The sequence below is a fragment of the Carya illinoinensis genome, chromosome 8 (assembly GCF_018687715.1).
Source record: "Carya illinoinensis cultivar Pawnee chromosome 8, C.illinoinensisPawnee_v1, whole genome shotgun sequence".
In the NCBI taxonomy this organism is placed as follows: domain Eukaryota; kingdom Viridiplantae; phylum Streptophyta; class Magnoliopsida; order Fagales; family Juglandaceae; genus Carya; species Carya illinoinensis.
In genome coordinates this window covers 10,872,009-10,899,650 of record NC_056759.1, presented here as the reverse complement: position 1 = coordinate 10,899,650, position 27,642 = coordinate 10,872,009, and the positions used below count along the sequence as shown (strand labels likewise).

The following is a 27,642-nucleotide window of genomic DNA, read 5'->3' as shown; positions in this document are numbered from 1 at the left end:
TCCCACATACACTATGGGGATCTTCCAACTACCAGAATCCATCACAGGTAGACTGAATCAGCTGCTCAGGAAGTACTGGTGGGGCTACAGTGAAGACACATCTAAGATTCAGTGGGTTAACTGGAACCAACTCAGCAGTAGCAAAGACCATGGTGGTTTGGGTTTTAGAGATTTCAGAAGCTTCAACATTTCTTTACTGTCTAAGCAAGGATGGAGAATACAACAGAATCCAAGCTCTCTGGTGGCTAGGATTTTTAAACAGAAGTACTTTAGGCAAGGTGAGTTACTAGAGGCAAAACTGGGATCAAGGCCCTCTTTGGCTTGGAGAGGTGTATATGCAGGATTGGAGGTCCTTAGAGAAAGTATGATATGGAGAATAGGGAATGGCAGTGGGGTCAACATCTGGGCAGATAAGTGGATACCCTCCTTGCCAACTCATAAGGTCCTAACCCCACGAGATCATGACTGCTGGTGTGAACTGGTTAGTGACCTTATTGATCCAACTCTCAGAGCATGGAAGGACTCCCTCTTGGAGGAGTTATTCTCTCCTCAAGAGAAGGAGGCAATTAAAGCAAAGCCAATTAGTCCAGTGGATAGAGAGGATAGAATGGTGTGGTTGCACTCAAACAATGGTCAATTCTCTGTTAGAAGTGGGTACCACCTGCACAGGGCAATGGAAGTGAATGTGGGAGGGGAATCATCAAGCAAGTCTCGAGACCAACAAGCTTGGAAGGCAGTTTGGAAACTTAAAACAACTCCAGCAGTTAAGATGTTCATTTGGAGGGCATGCAGTGAGGCTCTACCCACGTTGGCTAATCTAAAAAGGAGGAAAGTAGTAGAAGACAACCTGTGCTTTATTTGCAAGCAGGCCCTTGAGACATCGGGTCATTCATTATGGAACTGTGTAGTTTCTCAAGATGTGTTGAACCAGAGTTGTAGGAAAATTCAGAAAATGTCATACCAAAGCAACCTGTTCTTTGATGTATGGTCCCAGTTAGTAAAGGCCCTAGACACCAGGGAACTCGAGGAAGTGGCTATCATTCTAAGGGGTATTTGGAGCAGGAGGAATGACATACTCCATGGTAGAGCCTTCAAGCATCTCACCAGAGTCTTCCAACAGGCATTAGCAGACCACAACCTCTATAAGGAGTGCTTCCAAGATGCAAGAAAGGACAGTGTAAAGACTCAAACTAAGCCCCAAAAGTGGACAAAGCTAGAGGAGGACCACTTCAAAGTCAACTGGGATGTAGCTGTTAGGTCAGGGGAAGGAAGGATTGGCATAGGAGTCTTAATCCGCGAACACACAGGCCAAGTAGTAGGTGCCCTTCGTGCCCAGAGACCATTTCGAGAGAGACCTTTTGATGCAGAGGCATATGGAGTACTATTGGTAGCAGTTTTCATCAAGGAACTAGGCCTAAACAAGGTGTGCTTGGAAGGTGACTCTAAGCAGGTGGTGGACTTGCTTCAGAAACATGGTCCTGACTAGAGTATGGGAGGGTGTCTGGTTCGTGATGCAAGGGAGGTTTTGAACTCGTGTACCAACTAAAGCAGCTCACATGTCCTACGTGGCTCTAATGAGGCTGCTCACCAATTGGCTCAAGCTGCAATAGAGAGCATGGTTGATACTTATGACATTGAACTTTGTCCAGATTGTATCATGTCTGTAGTGACTAAGGAAATGAAGTAATCGTGGTACTCTAGGCTGGTCCGTAGTCTTAGAGTCATCTGTTACAAATGTTTCTGATTTAATGAGAAGTTGTCTCTTTTTTCACAAAAAAAAAAAAAAAAAAAAAAAGAACTTCTACATTAAACTCTATTCAGTTTGACTTTTGTTGCCTTCTCTTAAACTTTGGCATAATGCCTGACCAAACATAGTTGTCTAGGCAGACTTATTGTCTGTATCAGCAGCAATCCTTGATTTCAGCAACCGTGATAAATTGATCAGAAATGGTGTGTAAACAAAATAGCAAGTTACTGTCCAGCTGACTAGACCCTGCACATAACAGAAAGCTCAAATCTCTCAGAAGAACGAAGATTTTATGGAAATTTCGGTGGTTCTATTAATGTCAATACCTGGCCAAAGATTTCTATGTTTGCTTCTGGATAATACCACAGGTGAAAGAACCTGAATATGAACACCAGACAGATCCATCAACAACGATAGATTTTCCGGTTAATGATTGATGACAAATCTATGAGAAAGAAGACAGACTTACTTCATTAAGGGAATCTCAGCCAGAGGGCAGCAAATGCCAAGAATGCATGCTAGAGTGAACCCAAGCCAGGTCCTGTCCAGGGAAAACCAGATCAACTCTGCTGCTGCAAATAATATGTACGCCTCGATGTTGTCTGCTACTCCAGCTTTATAGAGTTCAGCACTCAATTCGATAAATAGTACCAGTGCTCTGAATTAAACAAGGACATCGGCAGCTAATATCAGGCAATCCATGCTTGTTCACAAACTGGAAAATAGGCATGCGGTTGTCCATGATCATAAGTATTCGTTTTTGTCTGAACCATTTAAATATCCACAAACTTTGCAATGCACTTTTATGAGTCTTATCGGTTTCTCGCTCCTATATAGAAAGTTATCCGTGATCATGAATATTCATTATTGTTTGTGTGTTTTTTTTTTTTTTTTTTAAAAAAAAAAAAAAAATCTATCTATAAGCTTAGTTATTGACAAACTAAAACATATCACTATGTGAAACTTACCATATGAATCCCCATAAAAAAATATTTGCTATTCAAATTGTTCTGAGTATCACAACAAATGATGTGTTTATACATTGATTTGTAAGTATAAGGACTTCTTTTATAGTAGATAGAGTTGGGAAATGATTAGAACTTCGAGATGAAAGAGTACTCACAACAGTGAAACAGCTGACTTAGCCAGGCTTCCCTCTGAAATCTTTGACGAGACGCTTTCATCCAAGTAGAGTTGAAGCAACCCAACAGTGCAGTAAAACAATCCAAGCAAGAAAGGAACCTAACAACATCAAGAAATTTTGGGACAAAATAAACCATCAATAACCTGGCTTAGAATTGGGCTTCTCAACCACATCAAAAGAAAAGAAACCCTTGCAACAGCAAGAAGATTTAAAATGGAGCTCCGAAGCTCAGTTTAATTTTACCCAGATGTTTGTGTGGAGAGGACCAATATTGATAGAGCCGCTTTCATATACTACAAGATTCACCCTAGAATGAAGTCCATCAATAAGGGGACCCAGAAAGAAACCTGAACCAAAAAGTGAGAGTGAAATGGTAGGCCAACTGGTTTCAAGGTTTCTTCTTTCCTGCTTTCTCAGGCTGCAATGCGGTTGGAGCACAAAATTCCTGGGCTTTGCATGGCGAGGGGGATTGTGAAGAAAGAAAGAGGAGCCCAAAGCAGCAAAGGCTTCCATTCTCACTGTCGGACATTGGCACTCACACACCACCTGGGAGGCTATAATTTCAGTTCTGTTAGCAAGTTGTAGGCAGCATTAAGATCAGTTCTGTGGTACAGTGGAGAAAATAGATCATTTCAAATTTTCAAGGCCACAAAGTGCATCAGATATTTTGAGCTGTGCTTCTTTCGAATTGGTGAGGTGGAAGAAAATGACAAAATGGTCTTGCGTCATGTTGTCCATACAAGAGCACTAAATACTACCGTGGTCCTCCGATCACCACAAGAACCAGACTATTATCAAACAACCATTGTGTTTTGATATTAAAAAGATATACTTTTGTATCCTGCTTATCCCTTTATAATACACCTCCCAAATTATTAACCTTGGCCATTGATATTCTAAACTACAATATATTGATAATTTACTACATATGATAGAAAAATATGCAAGTACATATAGTTGTTTTAAAAAAGAATAACATCAACTATTAAAAAACTTAATTTTATTTAAACGTGAGTCTTATATTTATTTATTTTTTTAAAATTATACGATACTTGCATATTCACGACTGTAAATATTATTTTTTTAATAACTTGATTAACATTTTACTGTTGCAATTATACTATTATGTTTCTATTTTTCTTCAATTTCGATGCTCAAGTTTTTGAACAAGGGTTCAGATTTTTCTTTGATATTTAAGATACCAATTGTCAGTCCTGATAGTTCAAGATGCAAATCTAAAAAAGTAATGCTACAGTAATAACATTTACAAGTACTATATAGCCACTTTGAAAAAAAATAAAATTTACTATTAAAAATTTAATTTAATTTTTATCTAAATCTCATATTTATTTAATTGTACACCATTTACACACTTATAATTGTAAATATATTTTCTTAATTTTAAAAAAATAAAAAATAAAAAACCGGCCGCAGTTTTCTTTAAACCGTGTGGGTTTGACACGTTTCTTGGTTAACGTGAATAGTTTGCCAGAGGAGCTGAAAATATAAATCGATCACAGGCTGGCTTGCTCCTAGTTATTGTTAATGAGCTGGCTAAACCTTAATGAATGTAACATATAACAAAGAGGGAATGAGGGATCCGGGGTACTGTACTTTGGTCATATTATTTCAGTATTGTATTTGAAGGTGAAAATAATACATGTTTCAATGAGGGGAGGGGCTGAGTGAGAGAGAACGGTTCCGCCCCTCAAACATTGTGACAGACAAAGGGTAAGAGAGATTCCATTTTCCAAGGGGAAACAAAAAACAAAAAAGGCTGAAATCTCTTTGTGGATCAATTTAAGTTGGTCAGAAACAGCAACATTGTTACACCACATGGGATAAACACTAGTTTTTATGTACAAAACAATTGTCATTCTTAAAAGATCTCTGGTTTCTCCTCGTCGCTAAGCGCATTACGGCTTTACATTAAACCAAATTATGATGATGCACAAACTAAACTTCCCTGTAAGGAACATGAGTTGGTGCTTCAACTTCTGCTTCCAACTAAAGAACTCCTGTGCTCCCATTGGAAGGATTCTGCAACCAAAACTTCCTTCTGCCAAAAGAACTCCTAAACCATTCACATGTATTCTGCATTCCACTTCATGGAAAGTTCATTTGCTTTGTTGCTTATAGATCTGCTGCCTTTAATTTTCTAGGCCTTTTGTGAGCGGGCAATGGAGCTTCTGATAGCCTTCCAGGCGCCTTGAAGGTACATTTAAAAAGATAGAATTCAGCAAGAGTTGGGGGCAAAAGTAAATGTTAGACGAAAATTAACTAGACAACTGTGTACCTTGCGTTTCTGGTCCCTTTTGCCAATCCTTTCCCCTGAAGTCCCAATTGAAACAGAATGAATCATTACCATAACACTCACCGCAATACGTAAGGCAAAAAACCATGCAATCAAACAGTTATACATAATTCAAAACTAGATGGAAATGTCCAATATTACCTGCAAAATTCATGTCTGGAACAAATATCCGATCCTGATCCCCACCATGGCTTAAATGCTGTCAGAGTTCCAGAATGACAAACTCAATATGGAAACAAACCAAAACAAGGAAGGAAAAAAAAAAAGGATTACTACCTTAGGTGTGCCCGGTGTATCACCATAAGAACCATCACGATAAGAGGAACCTTCTGCCTCCTTATATTGCAACTGAATATCAAACATTAATGATTGTGTCCAAGGAATTGTATAATTGACGAAGTAAACACTTTTGTACTTTCGTACATATTACCATAAAAAAGTGCAATGTCTATACCAGGCTGATAAGAGTAAATTACAAAATATAACTCATGCCCTACCAGAGTAGTTTTAAATTGTGACCATAAGCCAACTATTAGTATTAGAATTTGTGCTCTCCTAATTTTATTTTGAGTGGGGTGGGAAATTAGTTTCAAATATTAATTGGTCGTATGGGGTTAACCCCAGAGCAGCAGCTGGAAAAGTAGATCTATCCTTGAATGTTTTTGAAACTGGATATTGAACCATCGATACCCTAAGAATATGACCAACAAAATCATGAAAAAATAACCAGAGTTACCACCAACTTCCCCCCTGAAGAAATCAGTTGGTTGGTAGGCATTGCCAACCAAAATAAGATGACTCAGTTTCCAATAGTAGTTTTTAAGTCAGATCTTACATCAGCAATCAAATTCTGAATGATGAATTGATATGTCCAAGCAATGAAATATCTGGTAGCAGCTAGCAATTGTAGAACTTTAACAACCCAACCACTAAAAGACAACGGAGGATCATGAACTTGCTGTAGACATCAGCCCAATCAAATATATATATAAACATTTATCAGAAAGGTGCCCCAATGCTATTAGTCTTAAATAAGAGGGCGTATGAACTTGATAGAGAGGATTAGAAAATGTGGAAGACACTTGTACGGGGCATTAAGAAATTCAAATCAGAGAAATGATTAGATTTAGAAATTGTGGAGGACACTTGTCCAGGGCATTAAGAAAATGTTCAAGGAAAAAAAGTGCAAGAATTGAACAAGTGCAGTACCTGCTTTTGAAGATTCAGTAGAGTCAATATTTCTCTTCTTAATTCAAGATGCTCTGCACAAACAGCTTTGGTTGGAACTCTGGGTTTTAGATTGACCTGGAAAAGATTTTAACAATCCACCGATATATGATATGACAAGGAAATGAGTATACGTACAGCACCAATAATTTAGGGAGCAGAAACAAACCCCAAGTTCTTGTAAAGTTTGCTCGACCCGCTTTATAGTCCGAAGTCCAGCAGATGAGCTCGCAGCTTGCACCATTTGATCAAGTGCATATGTTCTCAGATAGACCCGAAGCTGAAAATTTTCTATGTCAGTTAACAAAATGATATATTTGGCAATAAACTCAAGATGGAAAAACTTCTGTAAACAGCATTTTAAGGTGAGGTGACGTCCAGCTCAAAATTTACTTCTATAAAAATTAAAAAAGAAAGAGAAGCAAGGTACAAACAGTTATTTACATAATATCATAAAATAAAAGTTGAATTGCAAGTTCACTGATCCGTAAAAACTAAAAGCCAACCTATATTGACATTATTGTGTGCATACAAGCCGACACACACAGGGAGAAAGTGCATAACTAATGAATGGACTACTAATTATACCATGCGAAGAGAAGCTAGAATAGAGGCATTGTCCACTGTTATAGTTGAAGGTGCAACTGCTGCAGAGGGATGTTGAACATTGGCCGAAGGTGATACAGTATCACTTGGAATAGCAGCCCTCTCAGCACTTTCGGGACCAGCATTTGATGGGACAGGCAATTCAGACTCTTCGGCTCCCTGAACAATGGAAACCCAAATAAATAAACCTACCTGTAGAACACATTCACACACACAACCACACACAAGGACACATACCAATACAAACAGACAGGCCTTCATTTACAGTATTACATATAAATTAAGCTCCTGCAACATGATAGCTATAACCCTCTAACAAAAGACACGTTAACAACCATTCACAATACTTACTAACTACAACAACAAAGATGATTAAGCAATTGGATGCTATATTCCATTCACTAGGATGGTTCCATCCAGGAGGGAACATGTAGAAACTGATTAAAAGGTAACACTAGGAAGCTTATGAAATATAGTTAAACGGATAAAAGTTTACCTCTATGTTATTAACACTTAGTAACCATTCACTAGAAAATTCTCTCCCATATTTCAATCTCAGTAGTAATCAATTAACCAGTTTCAATTCATGTAATATAGCTCCTGATAGAAGAAAATAAACTGTATTTATTTATTTTTTTATGACGGGGGAACCACACCATGGCAGAGCCCTTAGGACTCACTGATGGAACCAAAACTGCTGGAGAGACTAGCATAGCAACCCACCGCCATGGCCTCCCACTTAAACCACAGTTTGATCCCAGGGGGAATCGAACCTATGACATGGGGCACATGCACACAAGTTCTCCCTTAGCACTAGGGCTACCCACAGGTGGGTAGAAGAAAATAAACATAAGATGTACAATTGAAACATTTTGGTAGGCAGGCTCTAAAGTCAAGAAGAAAAGCATATAGACTGAAAGTTGTTAAGGTACAGTTGTGAAGCCAGCCTTTTAGCATCTTAGAATCATAAAGCTTATTTTGACTGAAAGGAGGCATTTAAGCTACAACCATGAAGCCAGCTTCTTTAGCATCTTAGTAGCATAAAGGTGCCTACTTCTCACCCAATATGGTGGAATTTCAAGCAACTTGCTTTCAATGTAACACACAGACCACGAAGTGCAACCATCAGGGTTAATGACGAGTTAAAAAAATATGAGAATTAAACCTGAGAGTTGGCTACTTTTAAATGTAATTCACCAGGTAAATGTGTCTCCTCTTTCATCCATAATTGTGGAAGTCACCAGTTACAAAAAGAGACATTCTAGAATATCTAACACCTTACCCTTGCAACCATCCGTGACTCGGTTATTCTTTTTGCTTCAGCAAGAACCTAAAGAACGGGACATTGGATAACCAAAAAACAAGTTATTCAATAACACGATCTCAGAAATGCATAAGACAATTTAGAAAGTATATAAAGGTTAAAACCTCAGCATCTTTTCGCTCTTGCTGTTTTGTTTGAGAGAGGACCATAGATAATGCTCGCTTTCGTTCTGTCTCTTGTGAAACATTGTAAGGCTCCTATATCAAAGATGAACCAGATACTAAAATAAAACAATTCTGCGATATAGCAGACCTCAAATTTAAGCAACAACGTACAGTCAACTAAAGGAAATGATAATATTATATTAAATTAGAAACCCTAGATAGATTTTCATGTATATATTGCATTAATAAAGCTATCACACCCTTTTCTCAAAAAAAATAAAGCTATCACACCTTAACAAGAGGGTGACCAGAGATGTCTCCAGGAGATGGAGCTCTAGCAGCCAGCATAGCTCGAGCCACTGTGCACAGAAAATGCCATAATTATCAAGAAAAACAGTCCAGATATTCTGAAAGACAAAATATGATAATTTCTCCCAGAAATTGCATGCAAAACGGCACAAGCATAAATCTGAACTATAAAGTCAACAACAGCATCAAAGTGAAACAAACAGAGTGCAATCAATACCACTGTAATAACGATCCTTCAATTCCTCCACAGTCCGAGATGATGGGAACCTGTCAGCTATCACAATAAAGCGGAGATCAAAACTTTGGCACAGTTCAAACAACTGATCTGTCTCCTCCTTGGTCCACATCTGCCAATGAAAAATATGAGTGAAGAATTTAGGTACACGACCCAGAACATTTGCTACAACATAGAAACACATTGACTAGAAATACAAACGCCAATACAGAATCATATCCTTTGATACCTGGCCACAAATAAATAAGCACAATAGAAATCACACGGGGTGAGAACTTGAGCTAAAACATTATAAAATGACGTATAGATGGAATCACTAAATCCAAATCTACGATGCAAATCACAAAATATGTATATATATACATTTTTTTTTTATAAGTGACAATATGTATATTCTAATCTTTCATAGATTATATCTGACAGATCCAGAATTTAAATGCTGCAATTTCAATTGCTGTGAATATGAATGACATGTAAAACTTCTATAAGATTTAAAAGCAACAGCATGGCACGAACAATGAAAACTAGAATATTATTATTTTTCATTGATATCCACTTTTTCGGCATAATTGTTTTTATAGGTATCTTTTGTACATTTGGGGCATAACTTTTTTTTTCTTTTTACCTTTTTCATAGGTATCCTTTTTGGTGTAGAGTAAAAACATTAAACAACTGCAATCTTAAATGGATACATACAGGATCAGTCAAGTACTTCTCATACTCCTCATCTGTGTATTTGACAATGTCAACAGACTGCACCACATCACATAAGTCAACAAATTCAATCATACGAAAGAGAGGTCTTAATGGCACATGTTCAGAAATGAACCAAAAAAAGAAGAAGATGAAAGTATTGGAGAGTATACCTTGTTGTACTTGGCAAAGGAATAGTCACCAGTTGGTGGAACACCATTTACAATTCTCACCTGCAATGCAAAAGAACTTTAATTCTAACCAAATAACTATGCTCACATATGAAAACCTATGCTCACATATGAAAACCTACCCAGTGATAAAGATGCAAGTTATCTTTCCGAGCAGAATTTGTAAAAGGAAGCCACTGCCAAGTGATCTGGAGGTAGAATCTCAAACTTGTTAGAAACTATATTCTAGAACATTATATATGTATGTGTGTATATACATAGGAGGAGGAAGAAGAAGAAACTGAAACAACATAGAAACGCGCATATTATAACATCAAATATAATAATATCATTTAACCTATAGGCAAATGAGTAGGAAAGATGCAAAGCCATCACAATCAAGAAATATTCTTGTACATCTAGCTATCTTCAGTTAAATAATAGCATAGAACTGGTAGTCAACTTTTGAAATTCCTCATATTTCCCAATTCAAAAGACTATAAAGCATCAACCTTCTAGTTATGCTTGCAAATTGAATGACCTGGATAGGAAAAAGCTTACTTAATCCCAAGTTACAGCTCACAACTTGTAACACTCCAATAAATCCACATTGGGTGGGACAAGAATGATAGAGGGGAATGTATGATAAAGGTACATTGAGTGCCAAGTCTCACATTGATTTCTTATCGAGTGAAACTGGGTTTATCATAATTCCAAAGAGCTCAAATTGTAACCTTAACAACCCCTTTTGAAGTACTACCCAAATGTGGCTTACGTTTTCCTTGGGTCATTAAATATGGTATGAGAGCTAATGTGATAACACCATATGGAGTTGGGGCACTTAATGTGAGATGGAACTTGACAAGGGCATCTAACAGTTTGAGTGAGAGAGACTGCAGCACCCTGCTAAATCCTATGATGGGTAGGAAAAGAATGATAGAAGAGAATGAGTATGAAAAGGTATGCTGAGTGCCAGTCCCATTGGTTCCTTAAGGCACTCAACATCTAGCTCTTCAAAGGTTAGATTTAACTAACATTTGACAAATCTGTGAGGTGGGAAGGGTTTTATGGGATGAGATTTCTAATAAGATTGGAATTGCATGGGTGATGCTTAGGAGTGTCGTGGATCTTCTGGCTTGTTGGAGAGGTTTTCAGGGTAACCCCAAAATTGCAGCCGTGTGGAAAATGATTCCTCTATGTTCGTGGTGTATTTGGCTTGAAAGGAATGGCAGGAGCTTTGAAGACTAGGAACACATTGGATGAGCTTAGATGGTTCTCTTTCCCTCTCTCATGACACTTCATCCTATTTCCGGTGCCTCTCACCAAAAGTAATCTCTTCTTTCTTTTTGCTATTCAAATAAGATTATTCATTCCCTTTTTCTCTTCATCTAGTTTGTTTTTATCCTTCTTCCTATTATCTTTGTTGTTCTTCGAGTAGCGTGGGGTTGAGATATTTTGTTTAGGGGTGGATGCAAAGTTGTTTGTATTTTCCATTGAGGACAAGGGGTGGGTCTTTCAGAATTATTGAGAAGGGCAAGCGATTGATAAAGGCCATATCTTTTAGAAATGGAGTTGAGGCTTGGTTGGTCAACATGGTGGAGGCTTGCATTTTGATGGGAGACTAGAAGGATTTTCTCAAAACCATTCGAGAAGGAACTCGTATACTCTTAGTTCAGTGTCAGGAGAATTCTTTTGGTCGTTTCTTGTCACTCGAGGTGTATGGAGGAAGTGGTAGACGTAGCGTTACGGTTCTACTTCAAGGAAATCAAGGCAGAGGGTGGGTTTTCTTTGCACGTACGTTAAGGGATTTTTGCCGGCAATCATCCCCTATTCTAGTAGATGGAAACATAGCAGTATCTTCTATAGGAGGGTCAATCGATAGGAGAGGAGTGCAAAACCATGGCTTGAGGACGTCATTGGGCTATTCCTTCAATCAAGCGTTGTCATACAAGGCGGCATTGGTTAGGCCGGTGACTATTTCAGCTTCTCAAGTGATTGTCATCGTCCAGTGATTAAGGGAGAAGCAAAGAATTGTCTCGTACTGCGTCCAGTCCTTAGACCACTTAGGTTGAACATCCTCTGGCTATGGCCGACGGTGTTTCCCTTCTCGATGGTTTGCGCTAGAGAATAATGTTCTTATTGGCTATGAAAACGGAATTGGTCGAGGTGAAGGAGAAGGAGAAGATCAACCGTCTACTATCTAAAGTGAATTTGGGCCGACTTTTTCATTGGGCTCAGCCCTTCTTGATCCATGTTTATCGGTTTCTTCTAAATCGATTTCACAGGGCCTACGCTCAGGGCCAGTTGGTGGTGGTAAAGAAAAGGCATTAGTGGGGGTTGGGCCAAGGATGGTATCATGGCCTGTGTGGAGGGCTAAACACGACAGGGGCTCTTCTTCCGGTGAGGGGCCTAACTCGTTGATGGATGGCCCACCACTTCTGGGTCTGACCAAGAACCTGTCGATGGGTTGTTCCAATCACTTGCCTGTCTTCATCCCGCCGATTCTATCACCAACAAACGAGATCTTTGATAAGGTGTTGCAGGATGCTTGTGTTTTGACTAATTTTAAAATTTGATTCGACCTCCCACTCTGTAGTGTCACTGCTCTGTGAGGGTGATTCTAATGTGTAGCAAGAGACTCTCTCTCCTTGTTCTGGGCTTTCAAATGTATCGCAGGTGGAGGAGATTGCAATTGTGCCTCTGGTGTCTCACAGTTCGATGGGCGTCGAAGTTGATCTTCCCTATATAGGTTTTGTTCCTTCTTTGTCTTCTTTTGTTAGTGATGCTCCTGTCATCACTGTTAGGCCTTTGTCTGCAATTGTTCTGCTAGAGGATATTTCGGTATTGAGATGTAGGGAGCCTCTCTACTCTATTCCTCTAAATGTTGTGGCAATTAATAGTGTTGATTCTGCAGAACCTCGACTAATCCATGGGGAAAAGGCTGGTGTCGAGAGTGGTATGGAGTTCTATGGGGAGAAGTCAATACCTTTATGCACCTTGATTGACACTGAGGAAGTTGGTCGTAATCTTCAACTGGTGTCTAGGGAGGATGAGGTGGATCTAGTTCAGCTAGGCACCTTGTCTCCTTTGCCTGCTACAAGTGGTTTATCTTCAAATTGGGTCATTCAGAGAGTGAAGGAAATCCAAGTTTGAGTAAGGATTTCTTGTAAGGGCTTTGAGGAGCAATTTAAGGCACTACTCATTGCTATTGAGACGGGTCACACTTTATCTCCTAAATCTGCTTCTAGAAAAAGATAGAGAGCTTAAGCGACTCACTTGTTTGATTAATTATGATGGCTAGGAGGGAAGTACTAGTAAAGGTAGCTCTAAGGGAAAGGTTGTTTTTTCCCATGAAGCCTAAAATACTTTCTTGGAATATTCAGGGTCTTAATGATCCCAAAAAGTGTCTTCGGATTAAGAATCTTTTATGACATTAGAAATTGGACATTGTTTGTTTGCTGAAAATCAAGCGATTTCTATCTCCACGATATTTGTTCCATTAGAAGCACCTTTTCAAGCTCCGTCGTGATAGAAAGTTTCCTGCAAGATTCCTCCTCAGAAAGAGGAGCACTCACCTCCCTATCCTCCAAAACCTGTAAATCCTCAAAAAGGGGCTGTTTATGACAGTCAACATGTCCAAAGACATCTGCATTCCACATCTTCAAATCCCTCATCAATGCTTTAAGTTTCTTAGCCAAAATAAAACTTGGTGAGCCCCCTAAAAGATATGAGGACCAAACCTTCAACTTTCAGCCACATTTTCCAACTTGAAATATCTCTTACCCTCATGAATGCCCACACAATCCAGGATGATAGGGAAATGGTCCGAACATACCCTAGCTAATCTCTTCTATAGCAAAGTAGAGTCGTGAGCCTCCCAAGAGGGAGACGCCAAAAATCTGTCCAAACAGGACTAGGCACGATTATTGGACCAAATATGCGTGCCACCAACAAGTGATAATCCACCAAATCCATATCAAAGATAAATTCAGAAAATTCATTCATTGCATGACTTTGCCGGGCTTCTCCCAATCTTTCACTAATGAACCAAGTGATATTGAAATCACCACCAATACACCAAGGTAGTTTCCACCAATTGCCCAAACCAGCAAGCTCATCCCATAAATCCTTCCTTTTATTGTCCACATTTGGGCCTTACACCCCAACAAAAGCCCAACTAAAACCATCAACCACATTCTTAAAACAACATGACACCATAAAAGAAGGGGCTGGATGTGCTAAATTTTTCCATCAGGTGGCTAATTCTCACCAAAGGAATAATGCAATTGATTTGCTCCAGGTTGATGGACAGGTTTGCTAGGATCATGATGCTATTAAGGGTCATAATGTCAACTTCTATGAAGATCTCCTTGCAGAAAAATTTTCTTGGAGACCCAAACTTGATGGTTTGCTCTTCGACATTATCGATCAGTCAAGTTCTATTTGGTTGGCGAGACCTTTTTAGGTGGATCAAGTTTTTCAAGTGATTCATAGGATGGTTAAGAATAAAGCCCCGGGTCTCACCCATGATTGTTGCGATGTGGTTGGTGAGGATATTATAAAGGTCTTCCATGAATTTCATTCTTTTGGAAAATTCGAAAAAAAAGTTTTAAAGCAACTTTTATGGCCCTTATAGAAAATGGGGGCAGTGGAGGTGAAGGATTTTTGATGCATTAATCTTGTTAACAAGGTGTACAAGATACTCTCTAAGGTTCTTTCCAACCAAATGAGTGCCATTATGAGTAGCATTATATCAAAACCTCATAATGCTTTTGGCTTCGTTTCTAATTTCCAATGAATGTTTGGATAGTAGAATCAAGATCGAACAACTGGGATCCTTCGTACATTAAATATGGAGAAGGCATATGATCATGTTAATTGGGACTTTTCTACTATTTGTTATTATTTTGGTGAATGGTGCACTGGATGGATTTTTTTAACAGCTGTAGGGGATTAAGACAAGGGGATCCACTTTTTCCCTTTCTGTTTGTCATTGTGACAGATGCACTCAGTCGTATGTTTAGTGTAGTTGTTGATGGAGGTTTCCTTTCTAGTGTTTCCATGGGAGGTGTTAATATTTCTCATCTTCTCTTTGCTGATGATACTTTACTATTATGTGAGCCGGACCATGGTCAAATTCAATATTTGAATGCTCTTTTGTTTTGTTTTTACGTTGTTTCGAGCTTGAAGGTGAATCTTTCGAAGTCTGAAATGGTTCTCATGGGCACAATGTTTAATGTTCAAGGCTTGGCAAACATCCTGGGCTATAAGGTCTCATCACTACCCTTGAAATATCTTGGTCTTCTATTGGGTGATGCTTTCAAGACGAACTCTATTTGGGAAGGTGTGTAAGAAAAGATTGATAGAAGGTTAGCTAGATGGAAAAAAATTTATTTTTCAAATGGTAGCAGATTAACTCTTATCAAAAGTACTTTATCTAACCACCCTACATCTTTCTATCTTTATTTCTGCTACCTGCAGGTGGGGTATCTCGTATTGAGAAATTTTTTCATCATTTTCTTTTGGGGAGGAAGCCAAGTTTCATCTTGTTGGTTGGGATAAAGTAAGGCCTAGTTTGGATTGGGAGGTGATCTCACCTCATCTCATCTTATCTCATAATTACAACTTTTCCAAATTCCTATACAAAATATAATAAACAATTCAACCTTTTCAAATCCCAAAACAATAATAACAATATTTTATTTAACTTTTATCTTTAATCTAAAACCATCTTATCTCATCTCTGAATCCAAACCAGGCGTAAGTTTTCCAAAGTAACTTGTGGTGGTTTTGGGGTGTGCAACTTGAGGACTTTCAATAAAGCACTTTTAGGGAAATGGTTGTGGAGATATCATCGGGAAGGGGAAGGTTTTGTGTAGAGTTGTCATAGATTCAAAATACGGGAGCTTTGTGTGTGTTTTTTGTTTTTTTTTTTTTTTGGGAGGAGGGGGAGGGGGGGGGGGGGGGGGGGGGGGGTTGGTGTTCTAATAAAAGTTAAGGGGGGCATATGGTGAGGGGTTGTGGAAATATATTCGTTCTGGATGGGAGAGGTTCTCTAACTTTTTCAGATTTTTAGTTGGAGGTGATCATGGTGTTTATTTTTGGCATGATGTTTGGTGAGGCGCAAGGGTTCCTAAGTAAGTTTTTCCTTCTCTTTACCAGATTTCTAGTGATAAAGAGGCCGTGGTGGCTGACATGTTGGTGTGTTCTACTGGTTCTTTCCATTGCAATGTCATTTTTTAGAGCAACTCATAATTGGGAACTGGGAATGTTTGTTGACTTTTTCAACTCTTTGTATGATACATCATAGGATGAGTTGGATTCCTCTTGGGAGTAAAAGGTTCTTGGTGCGCTCCTATTACAAGGTCTCTTGTGATTCTCTAATGATCACTGTTTTCCTTGGAAGGCTATTTGGAAGTGTAAGGTCCCTCCTAAGATTGCTTTCTTTGTATGGATTGCATCTCTTGGAAGATTGCTCAATACTAACAATTTGAGAAAATGTGGTCTCATCATTATGGATTGGTATATTTTGTGTAAGAAAAATGGAGAATCCGTGGATCATCTTTTGTTAACTGTGAGGTGGCTCAGTCCTTGTGGAATGAGATCTTTAACTGGACTGGTGTGGCTTGGGTTATGCCAGGAAGAGTTATGGAATTTCTTAAGTGATGGACAGGTACTAGGGGAAATATTAACATTGCCACTGTGTGGAAAATGATTCCCCTTTGTATTTTGCAGTGTTTGTGAACGAAGAGAAACAAGGTGTTTAGAAGACCGGGAGTGTTCCTTGAATGAGCTGAAGAGATTCTTTTATAATACTTTATTTTCTTGGGCTTCGTTCATTATTTGTGATGAGGACAGTTTTCATGATTTGCTTGTATCCCTCACTAGTGCTTAGTAGTACTTAGGCATTTTATGTGTATATAATCTATGTGCTTAGGCTGCACCTCTTCCTATTAATAAAGTTTAACTTATACTTTAACAAAAAAATTATTTGTTTGGATTGCTGGTTAGTGTAGTCTCATTTATAACAAAATGAATTATTCTATTATGAAGCTGGAAATTTTAAAATTTATCTTCTGAATCAAATTTTTACACATAAGCAGCATTGTATTGTGTCTAGGCCTTAGAATTGCAATACTCATACCAATATATGACCATTGGGAATAGACAAAAAAAAAAAAATTAGATGCAACCATCATGAATAGATGAATAGTTTCAAAATTCGACTAAAATAGATGATTTGTGAAAATATGAAAGTTAAAAATAAAACAATATAATTTTTTAAAAGAAAGAATAAACAAAATATATTTAAAGAGAGTAGGAACAGAATATAGTGTGGAATTATGGTGTTTTGGAAGGTGGATAACCAAACATAAAAGGGATTTTTTATATCTAAAATTTAGCCAAAATTTTGAAGAAGAGGCCAATGTGAATGCTCTTTATTAAGTGGAACTAGAGTTCATAATTATTCTAAGGTCACATTATAACCTTGACTAGTTCTTTTCAAGTATAAACCCATGTCATTTGAGTTTTCCTTGAGTTGTTACACAACTGGAAATCAAATTTGCAATAACCCAAATTCTCGCATAATAAATCTGTGGCTACTACAGTACCTGTCCCCAATTGATCAGGGAAACCACAGAAACCAATGCATATTACCTATTCTGACAAGAGGAAGAAACTTATATTATAGTAGCTGCTCATGGTTATTTATTAATTGATTCAAGGTAGCTGTAGCTTGCTTCCAAGGCAAGCCTTATCCCCAATACCAAGTCCAAACGACGTCCTGCCTAAACTGATTATCACTCGCCCTCCAACACAGAATTTTTTATGGGTTACTCTTGGTTGAATTTCAACAGAAATAAGAACAAACATAACATATCTAAGATCCAGTGTCAAAAAATTAACGAACACAACAATGAGGCTTTAAGCATAAAACCCAACTCCCAGTAAGCAAAAAAGAAAAAAAAAAAAAAAAAGAACTGCAAAAACAAGCTGATTGAAGATCATCTCCAGGACACTTTATCTAGCACAGTTATAAAAAACTAGAATATATAAGCAGTAGCAGAAATCAATAAGCATAAAAACCTTCTCGTCCGATGGAGGTCTTTTTTTTAATTGAGAAGCTTCTATCGCCGGAATGAGAGGCGGAAAACCACCCGTAAGTGCATACACCTGCAACCCCGAAACACTGTTAGCTAAATTCACCAAAACTAAGCAAAAAGAATCACAATCCACACACGCATATGCACATATATAAATCATACTATGTTTGCAAACATACCTCACGTGAAATTCCATCGGGTTTTCGCTGAGAGTCCTTCTGGGGTCTAGATTTTTTCTCTTGGGTTATTGAGTTCTTGGGTAAGCCCAGAATGTCCTTGGCATCCATTTACGGAGAAAATCCCCAAAAAAATTTAGGGCTTTTCAAATTCACTGCGCATTAGGATGCTTCAGGTTTAGCTCGGGTAATTCTTGTTCCAGAAGGCTTGGATTGGGAGATTAGGGTTTGGGTTCAATCAAATGGATCGCGTGTTTCGAGCGCGAAATTAGCTTGGGGCAGAAGGATGGATGAACTGTGTAGTGGCTTGCGTGGTTTACCTGCGGGTGACTAACAGGCAACAGCGAGTGGTTCCTTGAGATGTTGCCTCAGCTCGAGGGTTCAAGAACTAAATATGCACAATGCTAGGGGACGCCGCAATGTATTTTTTTTTTTTTTTTAATATTTTTAAATTTATTTAAATATTCTAAAACTATTTACATATTAACTGGTTATATTTTTTTAATCATTTAAAAATAATAATAATAAATTTAAAGCATAGAAGTAGTCATACCGATAAGACAAAATTAGGGAGAATGGGTGTAAACGGACGGGACCGGATCAAAAAAACCAACCAGACCAAATGGTGTGGTTCGGACCAATAGTCTTATTAGTTGGTCTCGAGGTATAATTTTTTTAGACTGCACTAAGACCGAGCAAATGTATATATATATTTTTAAATATTTTTTAATATATATAATATTATTTTATATAGTTGTTGTATAAATTAATTCAGAATCGTTTTGGAGCAGTCTGACTGTTTTTAAGGGAATACCAGCCACTAATTGTAAGCTGTCACGTCAGTGATTTCACACAATTAACATAAAAATCATCACATTCTTGAACGACCTTGCCAAGACATCTCTTGAAACTCAACCCAATCGAAGGAATTCCCATTTCACAAACTTTAGATCCATCGAACGGCCCAATCAAGTGCCGTCAGCCAATTAGCGTCGAACACCTGAGTGCCATCGAACTCCCCATGCTGTTGAACACCCCAACAGTTCTGTCGGCCACCAGTTTCAACGCCACCATCTTTGTCTCACCCATCATCTTTGTGGTCCACCATCTCCGTCACACTCAACATCTCGGCCGCCCACCATCCGAGCACCATCAATTTGGACCTAAGGAGTTTACTCTACTCGGTTTTTTGGTAAAATGCTAGAACACTATGGAATTTAAATGTTGACGTATTGGAAATTGGTTTCTAAAATAATGAGAGAATCGAGTGTACCACTAAATTCTTGATTGGATTGCACGTATTGCTTCTTTTTAGTCTAATGGAGCCAAGGTTTTCAATTTCAGATTCTATGGATGTAAAGTGCCCAAATTCACAATTCATAGATCCTCCTCTCAAATGTTGCAATAAGGTGAACACTTCTGATAATCAGAGAATCAGGAACTACAATCCGTGATATGGCACTTCTACTTTACCAAGCTCAGCAACTTCATTATGACAGTGCAACCATGATCATGAGATTGAAAGCCAAAATCCAAACTCTTGATGAATAAATGAGTTATGTGAGTGAAAAGAGTTCAAAATATGGACAAATAGCTGTAGAAGAAGTTCCAAAAAGTTTACATTGCCTTGGTGTCTGCTTAACAACTAAATGGTTCAAAAATTTAAACTTATAAAGGATGCTTGTTGAAAGGAAGCAATTAGACATGAAACTTACAGAGGGGCTTCGAGAGGGGGTTTGCAACAAGCTGGAGGCTTCAAGATGGGGACTGTAACTAGTTGGAGGCTTCAAGAGGGGGGTTGTGACGGGATGGAGGCTTCGACAAGCTACAACTCAAATCAGAAGATGAAGGGTTTGAGCGAAGGAGATGACCCAGATGAGGTTCTGCTATCTCCTACCATGTAATCCCATATTGTTTTTCAATGGACTGCCTACATGGCGATCACTTATTGGTGGGCTGTTTTTTATAATAGGACAGACGAACCGATTTTAAGTTATTCTTAACTTAATTATGTAATTTTCATCAAAGAGATTACCATTAACCATTTAGACAATGAAATTATTTAATATTCATTAACTATATATAAACCTTAAAAAGACCACTTAATTTTATTAACCATATATATACAATGAAAAGATGTTTATGGACCATATCGGACCGAATGAACCGACGAAACTAATAGCTAACAATCCAGTCTGTAACTCCCCTAGACTGAACCTGACCTGATCAGACTGATTACAACCATATCAAGAAGCTACTTACCATTTTCCTATAAATTTTAGTAGGTCTTATTGTATTTATTCTTACAATTTAAATATTTTAAGTAGTAATAAATAAAAATAATAATATAAAACTTCTTCGACGTCTCTTCTACTTGAGTTTTATCAACTTGCATGTTAATATAATGAGTTTTGCTACGTACAAGTAAAGTTGCATACTAATTTGCGTACCAATACTGATTCCTTTATATTCAAAATTTAAATTAGCATTGTCTTCAATAAAATCTACTTTTTGAACAATCACATTAGAGTGGTACATATATTAGTGCATAATTGTACTTGTAACTAGATTTTTCTTAATATAATTTAGGCTTCATTTGGATATTAAGAATACATCAAATGATCTATGAATAGTAGTGAGAATAGTAATAAAATAGTATTAAATAGTTTGTAAATAGTATTAAAGTATTCTAAGAATATCTTAAAACAATTGTATTTCCAAATAAACCCTTAGTAACTTCAGCCTTCTCTCTTCCATCTTGTAGTGAAAAAGTAAAAATGTGGAGTTCTAATTATGGCTTACTCTATTGGAGTAAAAAGTGGTTTGTATAGTGAGTTGAGATGAGATGAGATTAAAGTTAAATAAAATATTGTTAAAATATTATTTTTTAAAAAATTTGAAAAAATAGAATTGTTTATTGTATTTTATGTAAGAGTTTGAGAAAATTATATTGATTAGATGAAATGAGATGAGAGACTATTTCAATCCAAACAATCCCACGAAAATTTGCCATCAAAATATTTGTGGCAAACTCAAAATGCCACAAATAATCACTTTTTAGGCAAATTTAGAGTCGTAGCAAAATTATGGCTTTTGCAGACCAATCTCAACAAAATTATTTGCGGCGAGTTAAATTAGCTATAAATAGTGTATATTTTCATCTAATTATGGAGTCACAGCAAAAAAACTGTTGCTAGTGATCCAACTTTATTTTTGCATTGACCAAATTCAAGCCGCAACTACTCTTTACAGGATAAATTTCGAAATCCTAAGGGGAGTTTTAGTTAATAAGTTAAGATGAGATGAAAATTAAATAAAATATTATTTGAATATTATTTTTTAATATTATTATTATTTGAGAATTTGAAAAAGTTAAACTGCTTATTATATTTTGTGTAAGAATTTAAAAAAATTGTAATGATTAAATGATATGAGTTGGGGGCGCTTTTGTATCCAAATTGTGCCTAATTTGCTGGTAGGGGTGTAACTGGTCCAATTTGGTCCCGTTTAGTATAAAATTTGGGACCAAACCGGTATGAACTTATTTTGCATTTTTAAGAACCGATTCCGCATTGGTTACCCCTAAACCAATTCTTCCAATTTTATCAGTTCCGGTCTAGTTTTTCAGTTTTAATATATTATGTTATATATTATATAATATAGTATATTATAATATATAATACTATAGTGATATATTATAGTATATTATAATATATAGTGATATACTATTAGTATAACTATTAATACAATAAACTATAGCGATATAAGATTTTAAAATTTAATATTATATTAATTAATAATTTATCATATAATACAAAATTATTTTATATATAATTTTATATTATATATAAAAATTATATACAATATAAAAAATATATATGAACCAGTCTCATTCGGTTTTAGAAAAAGAAAAATGAGAATAAGACTAATTTTGACCGGTTTTAAAAAAAATAAAATGGGTACCTAATTGGAACAAACCCACAAGACCGATCCAGTCTGGTTTACCGGTTCACAATTTTTTTTTACATCCCTATTTGTAGGCATCATCTCTTCTTAACCCCTCTCTTTCCCTTTCTCCACTCATTGCAACATCTTCAATCTTCTCCAGGGAAAGGCACCAAACTTGATCACTCCATCACCTTCTTGCAATTTTTCTTCTTTTAAACTTAATTCTTCTTCCACTTTATTCCCTATACCCAAATAAGTATCCCCATGGTAAAATGGTCAAACGATTGTTGTTATCCGCAATTACAGTACACCTCTCTCTCTCTCTCTCTCTCTCTCTCTCTCTCTCTCTCTCTCTCTCTCTCTCTCTCTCTCTCTCTCTCCCCGTTGCTTTCGACGTTGTCGTGTTTGGTACACCCTTTTCAAGCATCCCGTGGACATCGGCCTTCAACCATCACTCGACCACTCCCCACTACACTTCTCTCCCTTGTTGTTCCTTTTTCCTGTTGTTCCTTTTTCCCAGCGCAACAAAAAGGTTGAGAGAATAACCTATCATAGGTTGCTTTGTTCTACCCTAAATAACACCCTCCAATGGAGGTGTGCCACGTAAACACCACATATTAGCAACCATCTAACCGCACTGCAGAGGGACGAGAGTTTTTCACCCCCTCGCCCGAAATCCTCCCTCCCTCGTCTCTCTCTCTCTTTCTCTCTCTCAAAACTTTCTTGAATGAAACCCTCTCTTTCTCTCTCTCTCTCTCTCTCTCTCTCTCTAGAAATGATCTCCCTCAACGAGCTTTCCAGAATCGATCTCCCTCACTGAGCTCTCTCCAAAATCGATCTCCCTCATTGAACCTTGGATATCGTGTCCACTATCTTTACCCTCTCAATCAATGTTTTAAAAATCGTTCTGTTCCAGCTGGAATGGCCGGAATTTTTCATGCCAGAACAGTGACCGGAATGAGATAGGTATCTATTCCGTTCCGAGTCAAATTCCGGCCGTTCCGGTCAATTCCGGACAGAATTCTGGTATTCCGGCCGGAATAGTAATTCCGGTCAAAAAAAAAAAAAAACTCTCTTGTAAATAAGTTGAAAAATAATGAATAAAATTGTACTTTTAGAATTCAAATACCCCTTTCCGTGCACTAGAAGTATTGTTACTTTTAATAATCTATGTATTCTTTAAAAGTGAACTCAAGTTTGTGATTTTTTTTCAATATATATTCATTTTATAAATCTTTAATTCTTCTATATATATACACATATACATATCACACACTTACATATATATGTATTTATTTTATTAATTGTTAGTTTATATATACATATATACATATAAATATTTATATATAATATATAATTAATCCCGAAACGGTACACCGAAACGTACCGGTACCGAAATATTCCGTTCCAGTGCCTCAACCGGAATGGTCTCCGGAATGGATTTCAAAACTTTGCTCTCAATTGACAACGGGATTGCGTGTGACTATCACCTTCGTTCCCGATGAGATCTGTGGTATCCCTTTTCACATGAAATTCCTCTGAACTTGCTTCATATAATATTATCTATGATGCTGCACTTGAGTATTCTCATAGTTCCAGATTTCAATTTTTTTTTACATTGCATATAGTTTTTCTCATAGTTGTTTTGATGCTGCACTTGGATGTTGTGCTTGGGCTTTTTCCTCTAAACTTGCTTCATCGATTTTTATCTGTGATGTTGCACTTGGGTGTTCTCATAGTTCCATATTTCAATTTTTTTTTACACCATTATTATTTCTAGAAGATTGCAACTAAACTAAAGTAATCTCAGCAATTATCGTCATAGTCTGTGGTAGTGCAATATATTGGAAAAAAAAAAAAAAAGTAAGAGTGAGAGGGAGCAAGAGAGTAGGCATGACTTCCAAATTACAGCTTTTTTATATTTCCATTTACTTCATTTGTGTTTTGTTGAGTTAGGATTCGGGAATGAGTGTCTTTGTTTGAGAAATATCATGGACTCTCGTAGATCATACGTGCCGCTGCTCTGAACCATGGTGCTTGTTTCAAATATAAAGAAAATGGTTTTGTTGGGTTTTAATGCCTATCCTCTTTGAATCTGGATGGTGTGCCTTGGCAATGGTCTGAAGGGGTCTCTTGGTCTGGAGGTACACCGGCCTGAAGGGGTGCACCGGTATGAAGTTCATATGGTGTGCAACGGTGTGGGTGGGTGCAAAGGATTGGAAGCAGCACTTTGTGCTTTCAAAAGAAAAAAGATACGGGTTCTCTCTTATTTTCATTAATACTACCCTATGATGTGGCTCATGAGTCTTCTATATGAATTGCTGATGTGTCATCAAATTATTTGATGCCGTTAAATGCACGAGAACGATTGTTCTGTTCCAAAGAGTTTCTAAAAGGTTAAACCCCATTTTAATTTTGGAACTTTCGAGTTTATGGGTTATGTGACTTTGTTACAATTTTGTCACATTTAATGCTTAAAACATAAATCCCTTGTGGTGGATTGAGATTTGAAGTTTGATTTAACAGATGGTTGAGATTTCGGGTGGGTGATAACTAGTGTTTATGGGTTCTATTGCAAGAAGAGGATAGCTTAATTAGAGTCCAAATTTGTCTCATACCCTCACATGCGCTATTGAGATAATTTCTAGTATATATATTTGATAGAAAACTTGAATATTGCTCATAAAGTTGGAGCTTTTATATATAAAAGTTTGGAGCTTTTGCTTAGTAGTTTCATATTTCTCAATTTGTGTTTGTTTGAGTTTTATGTTGATCTTAAATTAAGTTGCATATTTGTCACCTTTTTTTGAGGAGTTGCAAATATATACTCATGTAGACTCAAAATGATGCTGTGAGTGATTCTAATTAGAGAAGGCATAAAAAATGAACTCTAATCCTTACTCTTTCTAATGTATGTATGAAACTGTAATTTTATCATGCCCTTCCAAACTTGTTCTCCTCAATATCTAGTGTTCCCTTCATGTTGCAATTGTGGTAAACACTGTAAACATGCCAATGGCAACTCTTAAGGCTTCACTTTATACAAGTATTTCTATTGGTTTCTCTTCACACTTCTTTGTCTAGCTTGTTAAGCTTTAACATTTTCAATAGTTTTTCTAGAATGCCTTATAAATGAAAAATATCTTATGCTTTCTTATCAAATAAGTGTGTATATGTAAAAAATGTACAACAAAAATCGCGGCGGATAAATAAAAGATAGTCAACTAAGTACCAGAAGTTTAAATATATAACTACAAAAATAAAAGCCTTTTGAAAAGGTTATACAGTTATTAATCAAAATAAAGTAAAAACCAAAATATATAGTTAAAAAGGGAAACAAATCCCACGATAAAAAAAAAAAAAAAAAAAAAAAAAAAAAAAAAAAAGCAACCATAAGTCACTCCTTTGGGCAAAGTCGACCCCTTAGGCTCAACGTCATCCTCTGCATTAAAATCTACGATTCCATAAAATGAAATCGTAGGATAGGAATACCATGTGAGATTATAAGTTTCAGTAAGTAACTAACCAAACAATTCACGAGATAAAAACATATTTAAACACCAACATGTATGCATGCAAATGTATGAGACCAAAACCATCATTTTTTCTAACAAATTATCATTTTTTTAACGCACTCTAAAATTCTCATTTGGCCCAAAACACGCCATTAAATATCATCCGCCATTTTTTAGGAAACGGCCCAAACATAAATCCACAATTTTTCCAGAAAAATGATCTTCATATCCATTTAAAAATGGCCCAAATATAAATCTAACATTTTTTTTTTTTTTCAGAAAATACTCCTCGTATCTATTTAATCATAAACCATCATTTTCCAGAAAATGACCTAACATATCCATTTATCATAAACCACAATTTTTTCAGAAAATAACCTATATAAATATCCAATCATTCAGTCACTATAGGTGGGAATCATAGACGGGATTTACCACCATCCCTGCTTACTACCATCTCTACAACTTGCAATGTAGGTGAGACTCTACTATCGTTCCTGCTTATCACCATCCCTACAGTTATTTTTTCCTTTCTTTCATTCTTTTCAATCTATTCATTACGCATGCACCCAAAATCATTTCTTAATATGAAAATCCCGTTTTCAAACATAACAAATGACAATGCATGCAAACAGTATATTTGATGTCATGGTATATCACACATCGGATAAAATACATCAATCACAGTCCAACTCTATAAATAAACCCATCCTCCAATCTGGCCCAAGGCCCACATTTGACAACAACTACAATCCATAAATTCACACTTCTCGAACCCAAGGCCCGTCACAACCAATCAGACTGCAAAAAAAAGTTAGTATAAAAATAAATTTAAATCTCAATAAATTTTTGAAAAATTACTTATAATGATGGAAAGGAAAACTCTGGAAGATAAAAAATGCGCAAAACTACAGGCGACGTTAAAAGTGAAGGAGCAGTGTTTTTCAGGTGTTGGTTGTGGGTTTCAAAACTGGGAAAATGAAGGGGAAGCTAAACAGGAAGCTTGGTTGGGCATGAAGGGACTTATGGTAGTCGGTGAAGTGGATGGTGGTGGGCGGTGGCTGTGGGTGGCAGCATGGTGATGGATCAAGGCCACAAGAGGGAGGGAAACCCATTTTGGGTTGGGTGCATGATGGAGGAGAAAGGGTTGCTGAGAGGGACTGGGTTCGGTTGAGGGTGTTGACCGACGAGTGGGGAAGCTGTTGTGATGGTTGATGATGCCGCATAGTAGCACACGGCAGCGTAAGGGAGGAGAACCCATATGGGTTCTTATGCTACAGAGAGAGAGAGAGAGAGAGAGAGAGAGAGAGAGAGAGAGAGAGAGAGAGAGAGAGAGAGAGAGATGCACCGTGGGGGCTGGACTCGAGGGCACGATGTAGCTCTCGAGGGAAGTGAGTCATCGACGTGAGGGGGGTGGCAGTGAGGTAGTCGGCAACGAGGTTGGGCGGCGCACAGTAAGGTTGGGCTGAGAGAAACGCATGGTTTGAGAGAGAGGAAGGGGCTTCCGTTGGGTAGTGTTGTAAATGAACCAATTTGTTTGATAGCTAGCTCGGTACTTGCTCGGGTAAACTCGAATCGAACTCGACTCATAAAAAAAAAAAAAAAGCTTGTTTCTAAAAACAGATACCTGCTTAATTTGTAAATGACACATACTCGACAAAACTCGACTTGACTCGGCTAAGGTTCATTTAGGCTCGCTAGTTTATGCTCGAGTCGACTCGATTAAAACTCATTCATATATTGATAAATATATACATACACCTATGTATATATATACATGTATATATGTATTAGCTAATAATATAAGCATAACACTTTTATAATTAAATATATAATATGTAATCTAATTACTTATGTCTATATAGTGAATATATTTCATATGTATATTTTATAATTTGTCTAATAATTAGTTGATAAAATTTAATAATTTAATATACTAGTATATGGGAACCATATATAAAATAGATATATATTATCATATTAAGTGTATGTATTAATAATATATGTAGGCATATAATATATTAT

The 27,642-nt window shown here is 37.0% G+C and overlaps 2 protein-coding genes across 4 annotated transcripts; both read right to left on the bottom strand.

Moving 5' to 3' along the window:
- Positions 1–1,782: 1,782 nt before the first annotated feature.
- Positions 1,783–3,538, bottom strand: LOC122318546. Its single transcript, XM_043136003.1, has 5 exons — positions 3,135–3,538; positions 2,871–2,989; positions 2,217–2,405; positions 2,074–2,125; positions 1,783–1,993 (listed from the first exon to the last, which is right to left on the bottom strand). The coding sequence occupies exons 1-5, from the start codon at positions 3,402–3,404 to the stop codon at positions 1,880–1,882; spliced, it is 744 nt and encodes a 247-aa protein (XP_042991937.1). The 5' UTR covers positions 3,405–3,538; the 3' UTR covers positions 1,783–1,879.
- Positions 3,539–4,666: 1,128 nt separating this feature from the next.
- LOC122318545 (SWR1-complex protein 4) lies at positions 4,667–18,529 on the bottom strand. Of its 3 annotated transcripts, none has more exons than XM_043136000.1 (16): positions 18,158–18,529; positions 17,962–18,048; positions 10,017–10,082; positions 9,877–9,936; positions 9,707–9,763; positions 8,993–9,122; positions 8,758–8,825; positions 8,467–8,559; positions 8,321–8,368; positions 7,021–7,197; positions 6,602–6,712; positions 6,415–6,510; positions 5,482–5,541; positions 5,347–5,404; positions 5,188–5,222; positions 4,667–5,099 (listed from the first exon to the last, which is right to left on the bottom strand). In XM_043136000.1, the coding sequence occupies exons 1-16, from the start codon at positions 18,263–18,265 to the stop codon at positions 5,025–5,027; spliced, it is 1,329 nt and encodes a 442-aa protein (XP_042991934.1). In that variant the 5' UTR covers positions 18,266–18,529; the 3' UTR covers positions 4,667–5,024. The 3 variants fall into 3 exon arrangements, with proteins under 3 accessions (XP_042991934.1, XP_042991933.1, XP_042991935.1); XM_043135999.1 differs by having other exon boundaries at positions 5,482–5,553; positions 18,158–18,528; XM_043136001.1 differs by lacking the exon at positions 9,707–9,763 and having other exon boundaries at positions 5,482–5,553.
- Between the last annotated feature and the right edge of the window lie 9,113 nt (positions 18,530–27,642).